The 17,742-nt window shown below is 35.7% G+C and overlaps 4 protein-coding genes across 10 annotated transcripts in view; 3 read left to right on the forward strand and 1 right to left on the reverse strand.

The window, feature by feature from the left end:
- Nucleotides 1-5,323, forward strand: part of LOC113231231 (protein lin-54 homolog) — a 28,197-nt gene extending 22,874 nt beyond the window's left edge. For all 6 annotated transcript variants that reach the window (XM_026465455.1, XM_026465453.1, XM_026465457.1 and 3 more), the window contains exons 21-23: nucleotides 1,473-1,639; nucleotides 2,699-2,921; nucleotides 4,872-5,323. In XM_026465455.1, the coding sequence (XP_026321240.1) occupies nucleotides 1,473-1,639; nucleotides 2,699-2,921; nucleotides 4,872-4,883 (402 nt within the window). In that variant the 3' untranslated portion in view covers nucleotides 4,884-5,323. The remainder of the gene's footprint in view (nucleotides 1-1,472; nucleotides 1,640-2,698; nucleotides 2,922-4,871) is intronic.
- Nucleotides 5,324-8,544: 3,221 nt separating this feature from the next.
- Nucleotides 8,545-12,082, forward strand: LOC113231442 (SET domain-containing protein SmydA-8-like). Of its 2 annotated transcripts, XM_026465763.1 has the most exons (9): nucleotides 8,545-8,677; nucleotides 8,819-9,055; nucleotides 9,351-9,547; nucleotides 9,841-10,064; nucleotides 10,174-10,461; nucleotides 10,696-10,936; nucleotides 11,258-11,488; nucleotides 11,700-11,788; nucleotides 11,875-12,082. In XM_026465763.1, exons 2-9 carry the CDS (start codon nucleotides 9,012-9,014, stop codon nucleotides 12,079-12,081), a joined length of 1,521 nt encoding a protein of 506 aa, XP_026321548.1. In that variant the 5' UTR covers nucleotides 8,545-8,677; nucleotides 8,819-9,011; the 3' UTR covers nucleotide 12,082. The 2 variants fall into 2 exon arrangements, with proteins under 2 accessions (XP_026321548.1, XP_026321549.1); XM_026465764.1 differs by lacking the exons at nucleotides 8,545-8,677; nucleotides 11,700-11,788 and having other exon boundaries at nucleotides 8,915-9,055; nucleotides 11,875-11,919.
- A 174-nt stretch (nucleotides 12,083-12,256) lies between these two features.
- Nucleotides 12,257-15,455, forward strand: LOC113231228 (erlin-2-like). The gene is made up of 7 exons (XM_026465448.1): nucleotides 12,257-12,410; nucleotides 12,490-12,604; nucleotides 12,776-12,856; nucleotides 12,954-13,062; nucleotides 13,802-13,953; nucleotides 14,516-14,668; nucleotides 14,956-15,455. Exons 2-7 carry the CDS (start codon nucleotides 12,497-12,499, stop codon nucleotides 15,307-15,309), a joined length of 957 nt encoding a protein of 318 aa, XP_026321233.1. The 5' UTR covers nucleotides 12,257-12,410; nucleotides 12,490-12,496; the 3' UTR covers nucleotides 15,310-15,455.
- Nucleotides 15,456-15,559: 104 nt separating this feature from the next.
- Nucleotides 15,560-17,100, reverse strand: LOC113231229 (elongation factor 1-beta'). The gene is made up of 3 exons (XM_026465450.1): nucleotides 16,957-17,100; nucleotides 16,505-16,748; nucleotides 15,560-15,961 (listed from the first exon to the last, which is right to left on the reverse strand). Exons 1-3 carry the CDS (start codon nucleotides 17,034-17,036, stop codon nucleotides 15,617-15,619), a joined length of 669 nt encoding a protein of 222 aa, XP_026321235.1. The 5' UTR covers nucleotides 17,037-17,100; the 3' UTR covers nucleotides 15,560-15,616.
- Nucleotides 17,101-17,742: the final 642 nt, after the last annotated feature.

Here is a 17,742-nt window from a genome sequence, read left to right on the forward strand (position 1 = left end):
AAATGGCTCTTAGAAAAATAATTTTATTCGGTTGACGATTTCTTCAAATTTAAAGATTGATCCGTATCGATGCGTATATTAATCTTGATTTTATTGTATCTAATGTATTAATGAATTTATATTATAATGTATTGTATTTTATTATTATATTTGCATGCTTTTGCCAAGGCTAAATAGGATTAAGTTCATCAATTTAATTTTAACACCAACATTTATAATGTACTTACCCTGTTTATAGCGAATAAATGAGATTTGATTTGATTTGATTTAGAATACTTGTCCACTGCAATCACTAGTTGTTTGCAAGCGGGCAATGCTGTTGCATAATAAATTGTCATTTTAGTCCATCTTCAAAAAAGATACACTAGAAGTTTATGAATATAATTTTTTTAACCAACCTTCGTCGCGTAACATCAGGTGTAGTCAAACATGATCTGTAATTAATTTAAAAAAAATCGCATTTTACGGCTATAAAAGCGGAAAAAATCCAAACATAGAAAATCTCATCTCTAACAAACATCTAGAAAAATTCGTAAAATCTGCTGACTTGATATGTAGCTCAGTAGGGCTAGCACGACAGGGTGCGAGAGCGATATAACGCGTGCGATACTGCTATTCTAGCAAGAAATCTTGCACTTTATTTGGCTCTCGCGTCCTGTGTACTAGTCCTATAGATAGTAGAGCGGTGGATCTGGTTTGGCACAGACACAAGTTCGAATCCCGTCAGATCGAAGGAGTTTTTCTTAGTGTTTCATCTTTGTATTAATAATTATAACTCGTGGCGTAATTTCACAAAAAATAAATGAATGTCATGGTATTAAAAACATTATGATATTCAATAAAATTCTTAGTGAAGTAGTATTTTATGCAATTGTTGCATAATGAGGGTTTGAAGAACCCTCATTATGCAACAATTCGAGTACCTTGTTTAGGCTACGAGCCTTTGCCGAGTGGGCTAAGTAATAGGTTTTAAAACCTAATTACGTAATGGCATCATACAACACTTTTTCTACGAGTAAATGAAATAATGAAACATAACTAATATTTAATGCATATTTTGTTACCTTTTCTATGACAACAAAATCAAACAAAAGCCAAACAAACGCTACAAAACATAAAATCAAAGAGTTTTTTTATGAGCTTATGGTTAGGTTAGGTTATGGTTAATTTAACTAATCGGGAAGTAGTAGAGCGTTTGAGTAGCGTCATATTTGATATTTTGATTACGAATAATACGACATTATAGTTTTGTGTATAGAATTATAATGTATTTTTCCAGTTCAGTAGCGAGTACCATAGATAATAGAGTTTTGATTCAGAGCTAAAAAGAGCGCCTTTGTGGTATGGTTTATGAAGTTATAATTATTATTGAAAGGTTAAAGTATAAAAAAAATGTTGGAAACGTGTGTACATATATTCCTTTACTGAAAGTGTTGATGTAGAAATTGAGTATCACGTAATGTTGTCCGCAGGCGAAAATCGCGTGCACGTCGATTTGCAAGTGCGTGGGGTGCCGCAACGTGGAGGAGACGCTGGAGCGCGCGCGGCGGCACGTGCAGTCCGCGAGGAACGACGCCGGCCGCCGTGCGCAGCCGCCGCACACGCACGACGCCGCGCCCGGGCCGCCAACCAGCCTCAAGTATGCTCTCTTCCATGTCGCAAACCTTTCTTAACATGGACAGTATCAGCGTTTGCAGTACAATATCAGCGTTAATTTTACGCTGATATTGTACTGCAAACGCAAATATTATAATAGCATAGTACGGGGTACTCCGTTCCGCTTTATGGATCTCAACAGCCAACTACGCGCTTCTAAGGGCTTTCCGTGTAGTTGCCGCCTACTGCATTTCCATAGAGAAGTATCAACAACGTACTGACAAAATTCAATGATTTACGTACATTGAACATTTTATTTATTATTTTAATAATTTACATCCACAGAATACGTATTACATGCTCCTAAAGCTTAATAATTATTTTTATTTCTGATACACATCCCATTACGGAGCACACAACAATCATAAATCGCCGAGGGGCCGCCGCGTAGACAAAATTAAAACTTAAAAATTAAATAAATAGAGCATATTTTGCCACGACAGTTAGATGCACGCATTTGCGGCGCGTATAGTCCGATTTTTTTATGATACTAGGCGACGGCGGGACAAACACGTCGTGCGCATATTGGTAGGTGACACGCCTGTCCATAACAGTTGCAGTGCCACTCAGAGCTTTAAATTACAATAATATGCCAGGCGCTGCCACTGCGCCTGACACCCTGAGACAAGTCGACAAGTCCCATGTGCCTATAATTTCACCAGCACCCTTACCCTTCAAAAGCGGAACGCAGTAATTACCTACTTTGCTAGACGAATTCTTTCACTATATATAGCAAATATTATAGTATAATACACTCCCGGACACATAAATCGAGCCATCTTGCATTTTTATTTTTCAAGTGCCAGAATAAAATTTGTTTTATTATCATTGAAGAAAGAGTTTTTGCCGATTTCGCAAATTCAAATTTTCAACAAAACCTTTTGCAAATGATGTTTAGTACATCAGTTTCGAACTTGAATTAGTTATTGATCAATCAAACATTATTTAAGCTAAGGACATTTAATACTGACAATGCAAAGTGGTTCGAAATATATGTCCGGGAGTATATATCAGATTATAATATGCGTTTCATAATTTTTAGGCAACCATGTAGCTTCATGACATCGGAAGTGATAGAAGCAGTATGCCAGTGCCTCTTGGCGGCGGCGGTCGACACCGGCGACAGCGACGCAACGGCAGAGGCGCGCGAGCTGGACGGTGCTGACCGCGATCCCGTGCGTGACGTCATCGAAGAGTTCGCGCGCTGCCTGCAGGACATCATCAGCGCCAGCCATCAGGCGCAGCCGTTGTCGTTGCTAGACGAGGTACACTTGTTGACTACAATTTCCATCGTATATGAAACTCTTGGCTAATTTGCTTGTATCCAAATTATTGATAGGTGCTGCTATTCTTGCAATACTATAAATTATAATAATAATAATTTATTTGGAGTAACATTATTCGACTCCTATTTTTGCTAAACTCTGAGATGTAGTCGAAGTCCAAAAATGTAAACAAACAACTGTCACTGTCAAAGTGACATCTCATAGATCATAAACCTTTTTTTCCCGCGTTCGTTTATTAACAGGTTCCACTGTATTCTGACTGATAAATTATAATTGAAAAATATCCCTTTGGGTTGACAATACACAAAACTGTTTAGAATAATTTTGTGTCATAAAATATTTTCAATTCAAAAATTACTAGGAAATGAGGTCCATAGAAAATTACTCAAGAGAATATTCTTTATATTGGGAATATAAACGATGTTTTGATTTCTATATCAGTGGCTAGCATGTCAAATATTGACGTTTGTTTTTACTCAGGCAAACTGTTCCTCGAACGGTTCTTTCATATATCCCAAGAATGTCAGCAGTTTTATTTGTACACTCGCACAAAGACCAATATTCATTGTGACCAGGTTTGAAAGGTACGCTTGTTGACATTCATTATCATAACCTTCTCGGTTACGGACATTGCAGGGCGTGGTCTTTTTTTCTGCCTTCATAGTGGTTATGTTCACACGAACGCAAGCAAACACAAACGTAACAACAGAGTAAAACCAAAACTGAACAAAAAAATTACACAAAACGAAAACTCAACAATTCAAAACAAAAACAACAACATGACGCTTACGTAGCAAGGAACACATTCGATAACGACAGCTGCCAGAAACCGAATGAAGAAAGAAAATCGCGGTGATGCACTGGTGCAAATGCAACCCAACGACCTGACCCGTTATCCATCCCTATCGATCAAAAACTGACTTATTTTTTTAATTCATTGTAATTAACACTATTTAGTAATGAACCAATATATTATTTAAATTTTATTCTTAATAAAAAAATATTTAATTTAAGTGCTATAATATTATAGCAAAAATTATCCACACTCCTGCTTAAAAGTATTTGTGTTTATTTACAAAAAATAAATCGAATAAACAAAAGGGACAGCCAAAGGTTGTTCATCCACGAAACATTGCCAATAGGATAAAAATCTTTCCTCAGGAAATCGTTTTATGAGATTTTTATATTAAATATGGTGCTTTAGATAAAAAATAGACAATATTTTGTTTGTACAGGGTCAAGTGCACGTCAAGCTTGACACTTAAGACTTAAATCTAACTCTATGCCGCTTACGATAAGACCGGTACAAAGTGTCAACCTTGACGTGCTCTTGTCTGTACATACACACAATTTAAAAACAATATATAACTTGCATTAATGTTTAGTCCTTTTCACTGTTCCACTATTCGTAAAATATTTTTTTGTAATGGCATCATCTTTGTTTACATTTTTGGACTTGGATTTCATCTCAGAGTTTAGTAACCACTATTTACTGACGTTAGAGAGGTACACAATTATAAATAATAAAGATTGCCTAGATACACTCAATTCACAGCAATGCCACATATGTATGGACAGTCGAGCCTCTCCACTATTGAGCGCAATATCCTACTTATCTGAAAAACGAAAGAACTGTTTATTATGTTACCATGTGACAGGACGAACAAGTTGTACGCCTGATGGTTAGAGACTGCCTGTCTACAACAGTTGCAGTGCCACTCAAAACTTCACAAAGATTTCAGGGACATAAGTGATTATTGTTGAGTTTCACCAGCACACTTCCCTTCATAACTAGAACACAGTACTGCTAACATTGCTGCTTGGCGGCAGAAATGGGCTAGGTAACAGTAAATAAAAAAAATGTGGTCTTAGCTTATTTAAGGAAATTGCTATTGCCGAAATAGATAACCATAAATTCTCTTGTTCCAGACTCACGCCTGATGTTTCTTCGCGTGGATGATATATTCGCGATATGCCATTTATTCCAAAAGTGATATTATAATTGTAACGCATATTATACAGTTTTACGAATAGGACCTTTTAGCACGCGTTAGTCATTTTTGTTAGTCATTCTATATCAGTGATACTTACTAATATCCACTTTATACATTCATGAATAATACTTATTAATAACATATGAACTGGGGTGGGTTCTATAGGACCGGTGTTGCCAGATTGTTACATTTCTTACGTAACTTTTCTAAATGACTTACTAGAATAACTCTTGGTTTTAAAGCAATTTTCGTAACTTTTGAGGACGTTGAGTTTTTAAATTCAAGTATATTTGTTATTGTACATCCTAATACTTAATTTACGAACGCACCCAAATTAGACTATTAGTAACTCAGAGATGGCGCAAACAAAATGAAATCAATCAATTACTGGTTATAGTTTGATTTTTCTTGAGCGTACTTACTTTTTGTTTTTAGGATTTAGACGTATATCGTTTACAGTTACAAACTTTCATTAAAAAAACTAACTTATAAAATGTAACTTTTGCTGCGAAGATGCAACATTTCACGAAATATAATTTTCGATTCAGGAGCCCTGGCAACACTGTATTTGACATAATTCTGCAGTTTACTTTAGTGTTATTCATATTCTTACACCAAATTTTAAATAATATTTGTCAGTTTAATACTTGATAACCTAGTATATACATAGAACATCTCTTTATATACTAGGTGGAAAAAATGTCACAACTTGTGCCGCGAGGGTTGATGTTGAGTGTTTGCTGAAGACGGCTGCTGTGATGTATGCCATTGATATTTATTTCTGTAATTATTACCTATTAACATGACCGTCATTATTTGTTCTGATGGTGTTACATTAACATTTGATATCATATCGAAATCACAATCTTTTTGGAGAAAAATGTCTTCAAAGCGGTGGTCATTGGACTCTGTCATTGTTCTTTAGAAAAAAACTTCTTCATTAAAACAGACAATTTGGGGTAAAATATCATTGAAACACAAAACTTTATTTAATATAGGTTGAATTTAAACTTGAATTTAAAAAAAAATTATTGAATTTTGACAGGATTCGTCAATTTTCTTTCTCGCGACCTATAGTTTTTTTAAGTCATTTTCGCGAATTCCACGAAAAATTCCCTCCTTTACTGTTTTTAATTTGTTTTAAAAATAGTAAAACAATATTTTCATATGATTCTAGGTGTTAATCGATTGGTATTTAAATGCTCGTCACCTTTAAATATGTTATATCGTGAAGTGAATATACGAAGTGGTTAGGAGTTAAACCGTAAAATACCATGAAAATTTCGCTGAAGTGGTCAATGCACTCGGAAGTTCGAAAATAAAGCCGCCGAATTACAATCATAACTACAGAGATAGACTACAGAGTCTAAACAAAAGCTACTCAAGTGCTTTTATCGTCCACGTTATTATTTTTGCAGTGGCTTAATTGGTTCTCGAGTGTCAAGTGTTTAATATTACACGCGGCTTATCGCCGTTCGTCATGTAAACAATAAAAAAAGTAGAAAACCACCATGAGAGTCTAATATCTATCCAATATATTAACTAAAGTAACGGATAAATCACGTATTTAAGTCGAATTTTTCGTCGTTAAAGGTTTCCGTCGAGTCACCGCCGCGGAATCTCATAATTAAGGACCACGAATTGGTTCGAAACATGTCGAGAAAATATTCGACTTAAATACGTGACTAATCCGTTATTTTAGCGATATTTTAATATAAAAGTACCTACTGTCAACATAACATTTTGTTCGCGCGCCTGACTAACAAGTGGCTAAGCTTACTTAGTTAGTTCGTAAGTATATAAATACTGGTTTATTAGAATCGCAGGAATTACAGTTACAAATTGTGTATTTTACTTATGATCTAACATCATTTTTCTCTTTTCCAACTTTCTGTACAGTTTTGTATGGGCTATTTCGTATTATTTGTATATAGGAAATCGACTAAAAGTTTCAAAAAATCGTGTAAAGGTAATAGTTGTATTTCCAACGAAGAGCGCTGTCAAATTAGACGCTTATAGTAACGCTGCAGTGGCACCACTAATTTTCATACATTATTTAGAAGCGCATAAAGCGCCATTTACGTCAGTTGAAGCACCTGTAAAGGTGGTGGCTGCGGTGAAGGAGGTTCTAAAGTCTCTCACTACATGTCACTAGCGGCTCAGAATGCTGAAAGATCCAGTACAAAGATCTTTAACTAAAACACATAGGAGAATTTCGATAACTCGAAAACTTGACTCGTAGCGTAGCTCAGTTGGTAAGAGCAATACTACGGTGCAGTATGGTCGTGGGTTCAAGTCTCATCGGGTCGAAAAAAAATTTCTACGTGTTCGAATTTTCTGTTAATAATCATAATAAAAACTAGTGGAGTTATTTCACAAAAATCTCAATAATACATTTAGAAACACAGTTGCTACGACACGGTCGTAACATGCGCGCGCCACTTTTGCAGTCACAATTAGTGAATTCATTGTTATTGAAGCTCTACAGGCGCGCGGCTGCTGCGCCACTATCGCGCCGTTGCAGCGCTTCTACAGGCGTCTAATTAGAAGGCGCCTTAAACGTATCAAATTGGTATATATATATAAAAAAATGTGCAACGAAAACTCTATCAATAACTTCTGAACACCAATAAGTTCTAGATGATGAATAATCCTTTATGTAATGCAATGACGAAACTTAACTGTAAATAAACACTATGAGCTGACAATGCGCTCGAATCGCAATCAAATGCATGTATCCGTTTTTGAATGGATGTAAAATTTGTATATATTTTTTACACATAGAATTCTTTAAAAAAAAATTCGATATATGAACACAACATGTATCTATATTATAAATGTACATAAATAGAAAGTGTAAATTGTATGTTTTAATAGTCGTAAGACTTCTTTGGTATAAGAAAATACTGTAAATACTTTAAATAAATGTATTATTTCCTAAACATCTGTTTAATTAAAATCTGTTGAATATTTATTGGAAGACCAACCGACACGAGGTCGAGTATAATTTTTCATTCCATGAGATTGTGTTGCTTATAGTTTCCTTCCCTTTTTAATATGACTCTTTTGGAGAGGGATTAAAAAACTAGTGGAGGCGGGAAAAGAGATGGGTCGTATGAGCGAGTTGTTTGCCTTCTACAGCAAGTGGGCTTAGCAGAGTGAGCTAGGCGGCGGAAAAGTAAAAAATCATTTTTGTGAAAAAGAAATTTCAAAGTTTAAGTCGTAGTAAATGCTTTTTTAACCCTCTAATATGTGTATAATTCATCTCTGAATAAATTAGGGGGAGTAGAGATCAATGGGGGAGTAATATATTGTAGGGACGTTGTAGTCTTCAAATATTAATAGCTTTCCTTCTGAGCACGTTAATCCCTATACTATATTGCCATATGTATATCTATATCTCATGCGGAGTCCATTCAAAACTAGCGTGCGACATAATGACGCCGAGTCCGTTTCGCTCACTCGTTGCGAGGCAAACGGAGTACGTTCGGATTCCGCTGGAAACCGGCGCGACTCTGCGACCACTTTTGTAACTCACTCTGCTCACTCGTTTGTGGTGGAAGCACTTTCGTGATATTTACTGTTGTGAGTCAATAGGAGTTCGTACGGAGCCCGCTCCGCTCGCAGTGGAAGGCGAGCGTTAGTTTTAAATCGAACAATTGACAACTCGCGCACCTAATGAAATTAAAAGGAGATAGTTGCATTCAACTGAAAAACTGGTCATCTAGCATGGCGGCAGCTGTGAGTGAGAGCGTCTTCTATTTGTTTTTTTACATTATTTTAGATCTAAAGCGGAGCGTATAATTTACTATCGTCTCTATGAATAACTAGTGAAAAACCAACAACGTTACCTCTTTAAATTACAGTATTTATTTCCGATAGATCATATTATGGGGGCAATGATTGCTCTACATTGTCAAAGTTAAAAATATCGCAACGTGCGCAGGTCTATAAATGAATACGTGTGGAGAGAAAATACTCAGTTGCGTGACTGCATATGAGGCGCCTAGTGCAGCTCTCTCGTTTACTGACAGACTGTTCATCCTGCTTAGGTTTGGTCTAAGGACATCAAAACATGTCTATTAAGTACGAAATCCAGCAGTCGGAAAAATTTGGCAGGTATGTTACATCTACTAATATTACACTGTTAATGTTCCCACTGTTACATACACCTTTAATTTTAAAATGTACTAGAATTCCTGATAGTACTATAGATTTGTATAATATGAAATCTACGGATACTACTAATCTTACGTGTTTCTTGTAGACTTGACTTTAGGTTTAAAAATGAGGCGTGGCTTGAGGCTTAAACTCTATGCTGACACACCTTAAATAACAAATAAACAATTATTATAAAAACATATTGGTACAGAAATTTAAATAATGTAATGCTTCTGAATTACCTACATTTTAGGTACCTGACAGCGGCTAAAGACCTGCGTGCAGGCGAGACGATTCTGTCGGAACAGCCATTTGTTCTAGGCCCCAGCAGCGACACTGCGCTCGTCTGCTTCAACTGCTATCTGCCAGTTATCAGCAAGTTCTTTGTCTGCAAGAGCTGCGCCGTCGCGCCCATTTGCCCAGACGATGGTTGTCCAGATACTAACGCCAGTTAGTGCTAAAGTTGATATAAATTTCCCTGTACAATTCACATCAAGGTACCACCCTTTTTGTAGGTTCCAACCACAATAATCACTGAAATGATAAGTGCATGTCCCTACTGTTGAACACTAATTTCTTCTGCCATTTGGAGTCTTAGTACGTGGCGAGATCATACTCGGCCACGTTCTGGCTAAATTGAAAATTTCAAATGTCGCTGAACAATTTTCTTTTTCTTCGACATCTTCATGATATTTTCGTTTGATACCTGTGTTTCCATACTTGAAGCAGTTCTTTTCTTTTAGAATTTCATACAAAGGCAGAGTGTGATTTCTTTCGCGACCTAAAGCTAACAAAAGGTATAAGTCCTATGACAATGGTGCAGAATGTGGGCTCACTGACTGTACTACGAGTGTTGCTGAAGAAAAACACCGATCTACAAGGATGGGCGGAGTTTATGCAGCTAGAGAAACATCTTGAAGAAAGAAAGAACAGTGAAGTGTGGCAGTACTGTCAAAATACAGTAAAGGTAAAGAACGAAAACTTGAAAATATTATTTAAATAGTCGATAATTTAAACTTGTGTGTGCACAGTATCGGACATACTTATCCCAGATGACAAATATTATCATTTTCCAGTTTGTAGAATCTCTTGGCCTCCTTGAAAACAACACGGATGAAGACCTTGTACAAAAGATATGCGCTATCATCGACATAAACAGCTTCGAAGCTCGTGGTCCACCTATGCCGGGCATCGGGTGCTCAGAGTTCCTCCGAGGTGTGTACCTCAAGGCAGCACTCATGGCTCACGATTGTACCGGAAACACTCATTTATCCATAAACGACAATAATTTGCTAGTGTGCCATGCTAGCGTTGATATTAAGAAAGGTGAAGCTATTTATTTTAATTATACAGACCCTTTGAAAGTAAGTACGATTACAAAGTTACGAAAAATTTTGGGTACGTACGTGCATATAAAGAGCGCAGTTTACTGGACAAATTGACCGCCATAATTTAGCAAATGCTCAAAAAATTAAATCACTATTACATGTAGACACAATTTTTAACATTAAAAGGATAATAAATTAATATACAGATATAGTACCAATATTACTACAACAAAAAATAATTTACTCGAACTTACGAATTTTATTTTTTAGGGTACAACCCTTCGTCAGCAACATTTATTAATCGGAAAGTATTTCATGTGCACGTGTGCCCGATGTTCTGACGTCACAGAAATTAGTACTTACTTGAGTTCTGCGATATGCCCTCAATGTAAGACGGGCTATGCAACCGAAGGCGACAAGGGGTGGGTTTGTAACAAGTGCGACAAGGTACTGCCTTCAGAAATTATTGGTTATAAGGTGCAGTGCTGCTCTGAGAAGTTGGATGCTATTAGTAAGTTTCTTTAACTAAAGTTGATAATTTAGAATATTTTTAAGCAAGTTAAGCACCGTGTGCACGTGTTAGTGATTCCGGTTAGTACCTATTACCGATAATAAAAACCAATTTGAGAATGGAAGTTTTCAATTGGATCTGAGTAGATGTGTTACCTGCTAGAGCAAACTCAGTAAGTATAGAAAAAAATCCTGTACATTGAAATAGTAGCGAAATAATTTATATTATTCGTTTTATTTAAGAGCAAGGCTCTTGTTGATGGAGTACTTTTGAGATCTTGGTACGTTAGATTTATTTACATATCAATAACAATTGTTACAGATAAAAAAGACGAGAAAGAACTAGAAGAATACATAAGGAACGTTTCTTTAGTGTTAGCTCCAAATCATTACTTGCTGTTAGATGCAAAGCAATGTTTGGCTGGCGTACTTAGAGACGCTATCAACAGGGAACCGCGGCCTACTAAGAAGCTCATGCGACGTAAGATCGAACTTTGCCAAGAGTTACTACCGATCATCGAGACGCTTAGTCCTGGAATATGTAGAACTACAGGTGATTATTTCATTCTTAGGGTTTGGCGGGCTATGAAACGTTCGTTATAGTATAACTTATGCTCATATCACACACTGATAATAAGTAATATGTCCGCGAGTCGAAAGATTTTATTGGTTCTCACTCGATTTAGCGTAAACGTGCAAATTATTCGGAAATGGTCTTTTTAATCACAACATGTTCGATTGTATTGTGTTTAATTGCCTTTCAGCTATAACCATGTACGAATTACACTCTACTATGGTGCAACTGGCAAAGAAGTTATTTGACGGTCGTGAAATTACTGGAACTGAGTATTTAGTACGTGTTGTAGTATAGTAGAAATAATATCAATTGTAATTTTATTAATGTCATGACGAGTTTTTAATGTTTACCATTTTCTTCAGGATGAACTTATGCGAGCAGAAAAATATTTGAAACGTGCTTTAGAAATGTTGTTCATTGAGCCTGGGAACTCACCAGAAGGTGAATTATGTGCAAAAGCGTTGGAGGAGTACCGAGCGTTAAAGGCGACAATGAGCACAGTGCTTGACGCTATTCATGCTGAAGGCAAAACCTACGTTAGTCCTGCGGATAAGGAAGAAACAGTTTAACCTACATGAATAAAAATGTTTTTAATCCGTGACGTGATTTTTTTTTTTAATGACCATATAATAATATTCAAGAACCTGAATTAAGAAAATTAGATTATTTTGGATACTGCGAGCTAGTATAAAAATGAAACAAATGTCACTGTCAAACATATGTCACAAATTCGGCGAGATCTACGATTTTCCCACTGCCTTAAATACCGAGGGGTTTCATATTTATCTATTGAAATAGCCAAATATTATAGTTGAAATTGATCTTCATGTTACTGCGGAGTATACAGTGTTAACTCATTCATCATACCGCCCGTTGTTGTAGTGAGTTTTGGTTTGAGGTATGTATGCTTTGTGCGACATCCGAGTGGATAGACGTTCAATGATAATACTAAACAAATACATTGTTTGTTGGTGCAGCCCAGCTATGGCGGACCAGTCATCGATCCTGGCGCTCATTATCTTGGCTGTGGGCGTTACTGTGCACTTCTCTTTGCACAAAGTTGAGGAGGGTCACGTCGGTGTTTATTACCGCGTAAGTATATCACAAGGAAATGAAATTTATATATTTCCAACCTCTTACCTACTGAAACTTATGCTTAGCACTGGGACCTATAGAGGATCATATCGCACGGTACATTTATTTTGATTTTCGTAAGCTCATCGTGTATGATATCATATCATATCAGATAACATTTTTTTCTAGGGTGGAGCTCTACTCCCAGTAACTAGCCAGCCAGGTTTTCACATGATGATTCCACTCCTAACATCATATAAAGCTATACAGGTAAAATAAGAACATCTATTAGAAAGCCTTCCTTTAAATTATTATGTACCAAGATAAAATATTTATGAATTATAAATATCATTTTTCAATTATTCAGGCAACTCTACAGACAGATGAAGTGAAGAATGTACCATGTGGTACGAGCGGAGGAGTTATGATATATTTTGAGAGAATTGAGGTGGTCAATAAGTTGGAACCAAATAGTGGTAAGCTGTAGCAATGTGATTGTATAAAAATGTGTAAGCACATGTTTAGTGAGCGAGACCATACCTTAACCTATATAAAAAGCAAAGGAGATGCATACGCTTTCATGCAATCTTGGGTCAAGATGTAAAATAATGAAAGTGGTATCAATTAATACTTTACTACTTAATGTTACTGACATCATATACAACAACTTTTGTTCCATGACAAAATGTAATTTACGAAATAGCTAGAAAATGAGAGATTGGTAATTCAACAACAAGCTGTCACTGTAGCACAGACTAAAAATACTGTACCGATGAAACATATAGACTTTAATGAATTGATTAGTAAATGAGAATTGATGTTAAGATTTTATTTTTGTAATGTAATGTATGTATCTATTGTTTAAAACTTTTGAATGTATTAAATTCTTAACGGATATAATTATTTTGATTGAATTAATCATACGGTGCTAACGGTTTTCTATTTTTAATTATTTGACGCCATTCACATTAATCGATTATAATTTAGTCTGTTATCTCAATTAAATTAAGATATCTCATTTTCCAAATTAAGGATTAGGTTGATATTTATAAATTTTGTATTAGAAAAATATAACCCTTTTTTGAAACCATTCCTCAACTTATTACATTTTCCATTTTCCGCCCAGATGGCCGTCTCCTTTGTTGCTGTTGCATTCTTATAATTTGCTGCAAAAGTGATAATGCAGAAAGCCACTTAACTATGTTTTTATTGCAGTTCTTGATGTAGTTCGAAACTTCACTGCTGACTATGATAAGACGCTAATATTCAACAAGGTGCACCATGAATTAAATCAGTTCTGCAGCGCTCACTCACTGCATGAGGTCTACATTGATCTCTTTGATCAGATTGATGAGAACTTAAGAACTGTAAGTAGCAGAAAGAAATAACAATTTCATTGCATGTATAACATTTTTTAACCGACTTCAAAAAAAGAGGAGGTTCTCAATTCGACTGTATGTTCTTTTTTTTTTTTGTTATGTTATGTTATGGTATGTGTCGCGATAACTCCAGTATTTGTGAACCGATTTTCATGATTCTTTTTTTGTTGGATACGGGGTACTTCCATAGTGGTCCCATTTCATTTTGAAGGAAATCATCCACCTCAAAGGGTGGCTGTTCACGCATGAAGATTCATTTTCATAAATAGTGCCTAACTTTAATTTAGGAGCAATTACTTTTAGCAATTATTTAGTTGATTTTGCTATTTCATAAATTCAAGGCGCTTTTCCCTCGATATACTTTGAGTAGTGTCATAGTGAGAACCTATTTTTATTATCTCCAGTATCAAGTCCTGTATAGTGGCGAACTACGGGATATTTCAATGAAACTTAGCAAATAGACGTAATTCCACGTACTTTGAGGTCGGTTTTTTTAGTACTCTGTACTGAGATTATGTGTAGTTAAATAACACTGGAACTGTTGTTTTAGGCTCTGCAGCAAGATTTAAATGAAATGGCACCTGGACTAAGGGTACAAGCTGTAAGAGTTACAAAACCAAAAATCCCTGAAGCTATTAGAAAGAATTACGAACTTATGGAGGCTGAGAAATCGAAACTGCTTATCGCTGCGCAACATCAGAAAGCAAGTTACAATATTTAGTTTTTACCTATTGTTCCAATCTAACTGCCTCTGTGGCTGGACGGTTACTATGCCGACTATCGCGCAGAGGTTCCAGGTTCGATTCCCGGGCCGGGAGATATATTTGTATGGTCTACATTTATTTCTCTCGTGAGTTTGGCTTGTAATTTGTGGTTGTCTATGTGTGTGTGTGTGTCCATGGCACCCGCGACCCAGGGTTTTCCTAGTGCGGGGCTATGTTGAGTGTGTGCGTTATTATTACTAATCTAAAACATTGTATCATTTTCTAGGTTGTGGAAAAAGAAGCAGAGACTGCAAGGAGAAAGGCAGTGATAGAAGCAGAAAAAGAAGCACAAGTTGCCAAAATTCAGTATGAACAGAAAATTATGGAGAAGGAATCCCTTCAGAAAATAGAACTGATTGAAGACAGCATCCATAAAGCCAAACAACAGACTAAAGCTGAGGCAGATTACTACCACCTCAAGAAACAGGCTGAAGCCAACAAGTTACTGCTCACCAAAGAATATTTAGAGTTGAAAAAATATGAGGCTCTGGCTCTCAACAATAAGATTTATTTTGGAAATGACATTCCCAACATGTTCCTGCAGGCCACCATAGGCGAGAAAGGTATACAGGTTGAATGAGTAATAGTTACCCTGAACAAACCAAAGCTAGTCATTGAGTAGCCAGGTCTTTATTCCAAGACCTGTGAAGTGACAGTGTTCTGAACTTAATATTTCATACAGTACATTGGAAAGTGTGTGACTGAAATGTGATAATACATTGCCGTAGTGAAATCTGTATAAGACAAGTTCTGTTGTAAAATATTTTTGGCCTACTATATTGACTGAAATTAATTGGTGTTTTGTAAATAGCTTTTGTGAAATAAAAGTAATTGTTAAAAATATGATTTTATTGAATGTTTGACTTAATAAATAAAAAATGCTTCACTTAGATTTTGTTGAAAGCAGCAATGTCTACAGATTGGATGAAGTCTTCAAATTCCTGGATCTTTTCTGTCAGGAGATCTACAGATACTTTGTCATCCTCAATGACACACATGATCTGCAATTTATTGATACCATAACCGACTGGAACAAGTTTTGATGCTCCCCAGAGAAGACCATCCATTTCAATGGATCTGACATGCTTTTCCATTTCTTTCATATCTGTTTCATCATCCCAAGGTTTGACATCTAGGATAATGGATGACTTGGCAATGAGGGCTGGTTTCTTAGACTTTTTATCTGCATAAGCCTTAAGACGTTCTTCTCTGATCCTTTCTTTTTCTGCATCCTGTGAAGTCAAAAGAATATTGTATCAGTAGATTTTTTTCATTTTATTGGAATATATGGTAGTCTACCTAATTTACTAAAATCTATGGCCTTTGACACTATATCTGATTGTCATTAATACTGGTAATTCTTAAGTAATAATTAAGTTTATTGAATATCATGGTACTTTACTATCATTCAATATATTTTTTTTAATTACTCCACTAATTTGTATTAATACATTCTGGGTGAAGAAAAACTTTTATAGATTTGTCATAGAGGGCTCTATGGCAAAAAAGTAGTTAAAACTAAATACAAACATTTGCAACAAGCACATAGAAAAATTCATAAGGTCTGCTGGTTCATTCTATAGCAGTCGGGAGAACATCAGGCATGGTATGTTGAAGGTGCTGGTTTGGTTGTCAAGTTGGATCGAAGGGATTTTTCTTAGTGTTTGATCTTTGTATTAATAACTATAATATAATACAATAGTGGAATAATTCCACAAAAAAAATTTACATCAATTCAATAAACTTAATATTACAGTTGGTTAACTTGCACTAACCTCTTCCTCATCACCGGATCCAAAGAGATCGACATCGTCGTCGTCTTCTTCCTTTTTGACTGGGGCGGGGGTCGTTGGCTTTCCACCAGCTGTGAGAGGATTTGTGCCCGCAGGCCAGACTTTGCGCTCTGCGGGGGTGTATGACGCGATTTGGTTGTACCAGCGCATCACATGCGGCAGGCTAGCAGCCGGCGCTTTGCCTACTTGTTCGAACACTTGCACATCGGCTTGAGAAGGAGTGTATCTGAAATATTTCTTACAAATGAAACATCTAATTGGTAATAATTATTATTATACCTTGTATCTGTTCTACATAATTAATTAAAATACAAATATTGTTACTTAGACTAATAGTTATTCCTAAAAATAGAGGTTAGAGTGCAGTTTCGCAAGTTTACAAGGTTGACGTGTTTCTGAATTCCAACCTCAAAGACAACAAAAAAGTTACTTACCCAGACACGTAACTCTTATCAGCCAAATATTTGTTCAGATCACTGAGACCTTGGGCGGTTTTAACATCTGAGATGGTCATTTTTTGTTATAAATTTGATTTTTTCCGGACTACAAATCGCACACGAGCCCCCGGCTGAGCAAATGAGAGATAAAAAGAATGAGATGGAAATAATTAGAAAGAAATAGATAATGGCCATAGACTCAAATACTGTTCGGCAATCTTCCGAAATTTTTAAATAGTGGAAAAATGTTATGTGTTTCGAAGATGTTTCGAAGGTTTAGCAAAATTGTGTAGCTAAAAGCAAATTAGAAAAATGAGATACACAATAATTGGATAACAAAAGCGAAAAAAAAAAAAGAATCTTATACATTGACTTACAAATAATCTTATATGAAAAAAAAAGAACTTTTATTGAAAAAAACCGTAAATTTTATTAGTTTGATCTCTTATCGAACGTTTCCAATATACTTTTTGACAGTTTCGGTATCTGTCATCCGTTTGTGATAGAATTTTTCAGTATTTTTAGGTACGAATAAAGTGAAATTACAACGTAATTTTAGGAAGTAAACACCAAAATTCTTTTATTCTAGTCATAACCTAATATAGACATAGTTTAAGGGTTTATATTAAACATTACGTATTTAGGTTAGGTGTATGTACTTATGTAATAATAACATATAAAATTCTGTATTTCTTGTTTTTTCAGGAGTTTATTTTTTCAATGATACTTTCTGTCTGGCGTACTGTATAAATTTGATTGTTGAATCGAGTTGAACCGTGGTTA

The sequence above is a fragment of the Hyposmocoma kahamanoa genome, unplaced genomic scaffold, assembly GCF_003589595.1.
Source record: "Hyposmocoma kahamanoa isolate Upper Pololo Valley unplaced genomic scaffold, ASM358959v1 65, whole genome shotgun sequence".
NCBI classification, from domain to species: Eukaryota; Metazoa; Arthropoda; class Insecta; order Lepidoptera; family Cosmopterigidae; genus Hyposmocoma; species Hyposmocoma kahamanoa.

Coding starts and splice junctions, on each gene's coding strand:
- LOC113231442 (XM_026465763.1), top strand. CDS start 9,012: ATGTCTATTAAGTACGAAATCCAGCAGTCGGAAAAATTTGGCAG. Junction 10,937..11,257: donor TGAGAAGTTGGATGCTATTA/GTAAGTTTCTTT, acceptor CAATTGTTACAG/ATAAAAAAGACGAGAAAGAA. Junction 11,789..11,874: donor TTACTGGAACTGAGTATTTA/GTACGTGTTGTA, acceptor CATTTTCTTCAG/GATGAACTTATGCGAGCAGA.
- LOC113231228 (XM_026465448.1), top strand. CDS start 12,497: ATGGCGGACCAGTCATCGATCCTGGCGCTCATTATCTTGGCTGTGGGC. Junction 12,605..12,775: donor ACGTCGGTGTTTATTACCGC/GTAAGTATATCA, acceptor ATTTTTTTCTAG/GGTGGAGCTCTACTCCCAGT. Junction 13,063..13,801: donor TAAGTTGGAACCAAATAGTG/GTAAGCTGTAGC, acceptor TTTTTATTGCAG/TTCTTGATGTAGTTCGAAAC.
- LOC113231229 (XM_026465450.1), bottom strand. CDS start 17,036: ATGACCATCTCAGATGTTAAAACCGCCCAAGGTCTCAGTGATCTGAAC. Junction 16,749..16,956: donor GATAAGAGTTACGTGTCTGG/GTAAGTAACTTT, acceptor GAAATATTTCAG/ATACACTCCTTCTCAAGCCG. Junction 15,962..16,504: donor GATCCGGTGATGAGGAAGAG/GTTAGTGCAAGT, acceptor TTGACTTCACAG/GATGCAGAAAAAGAAAGGAT.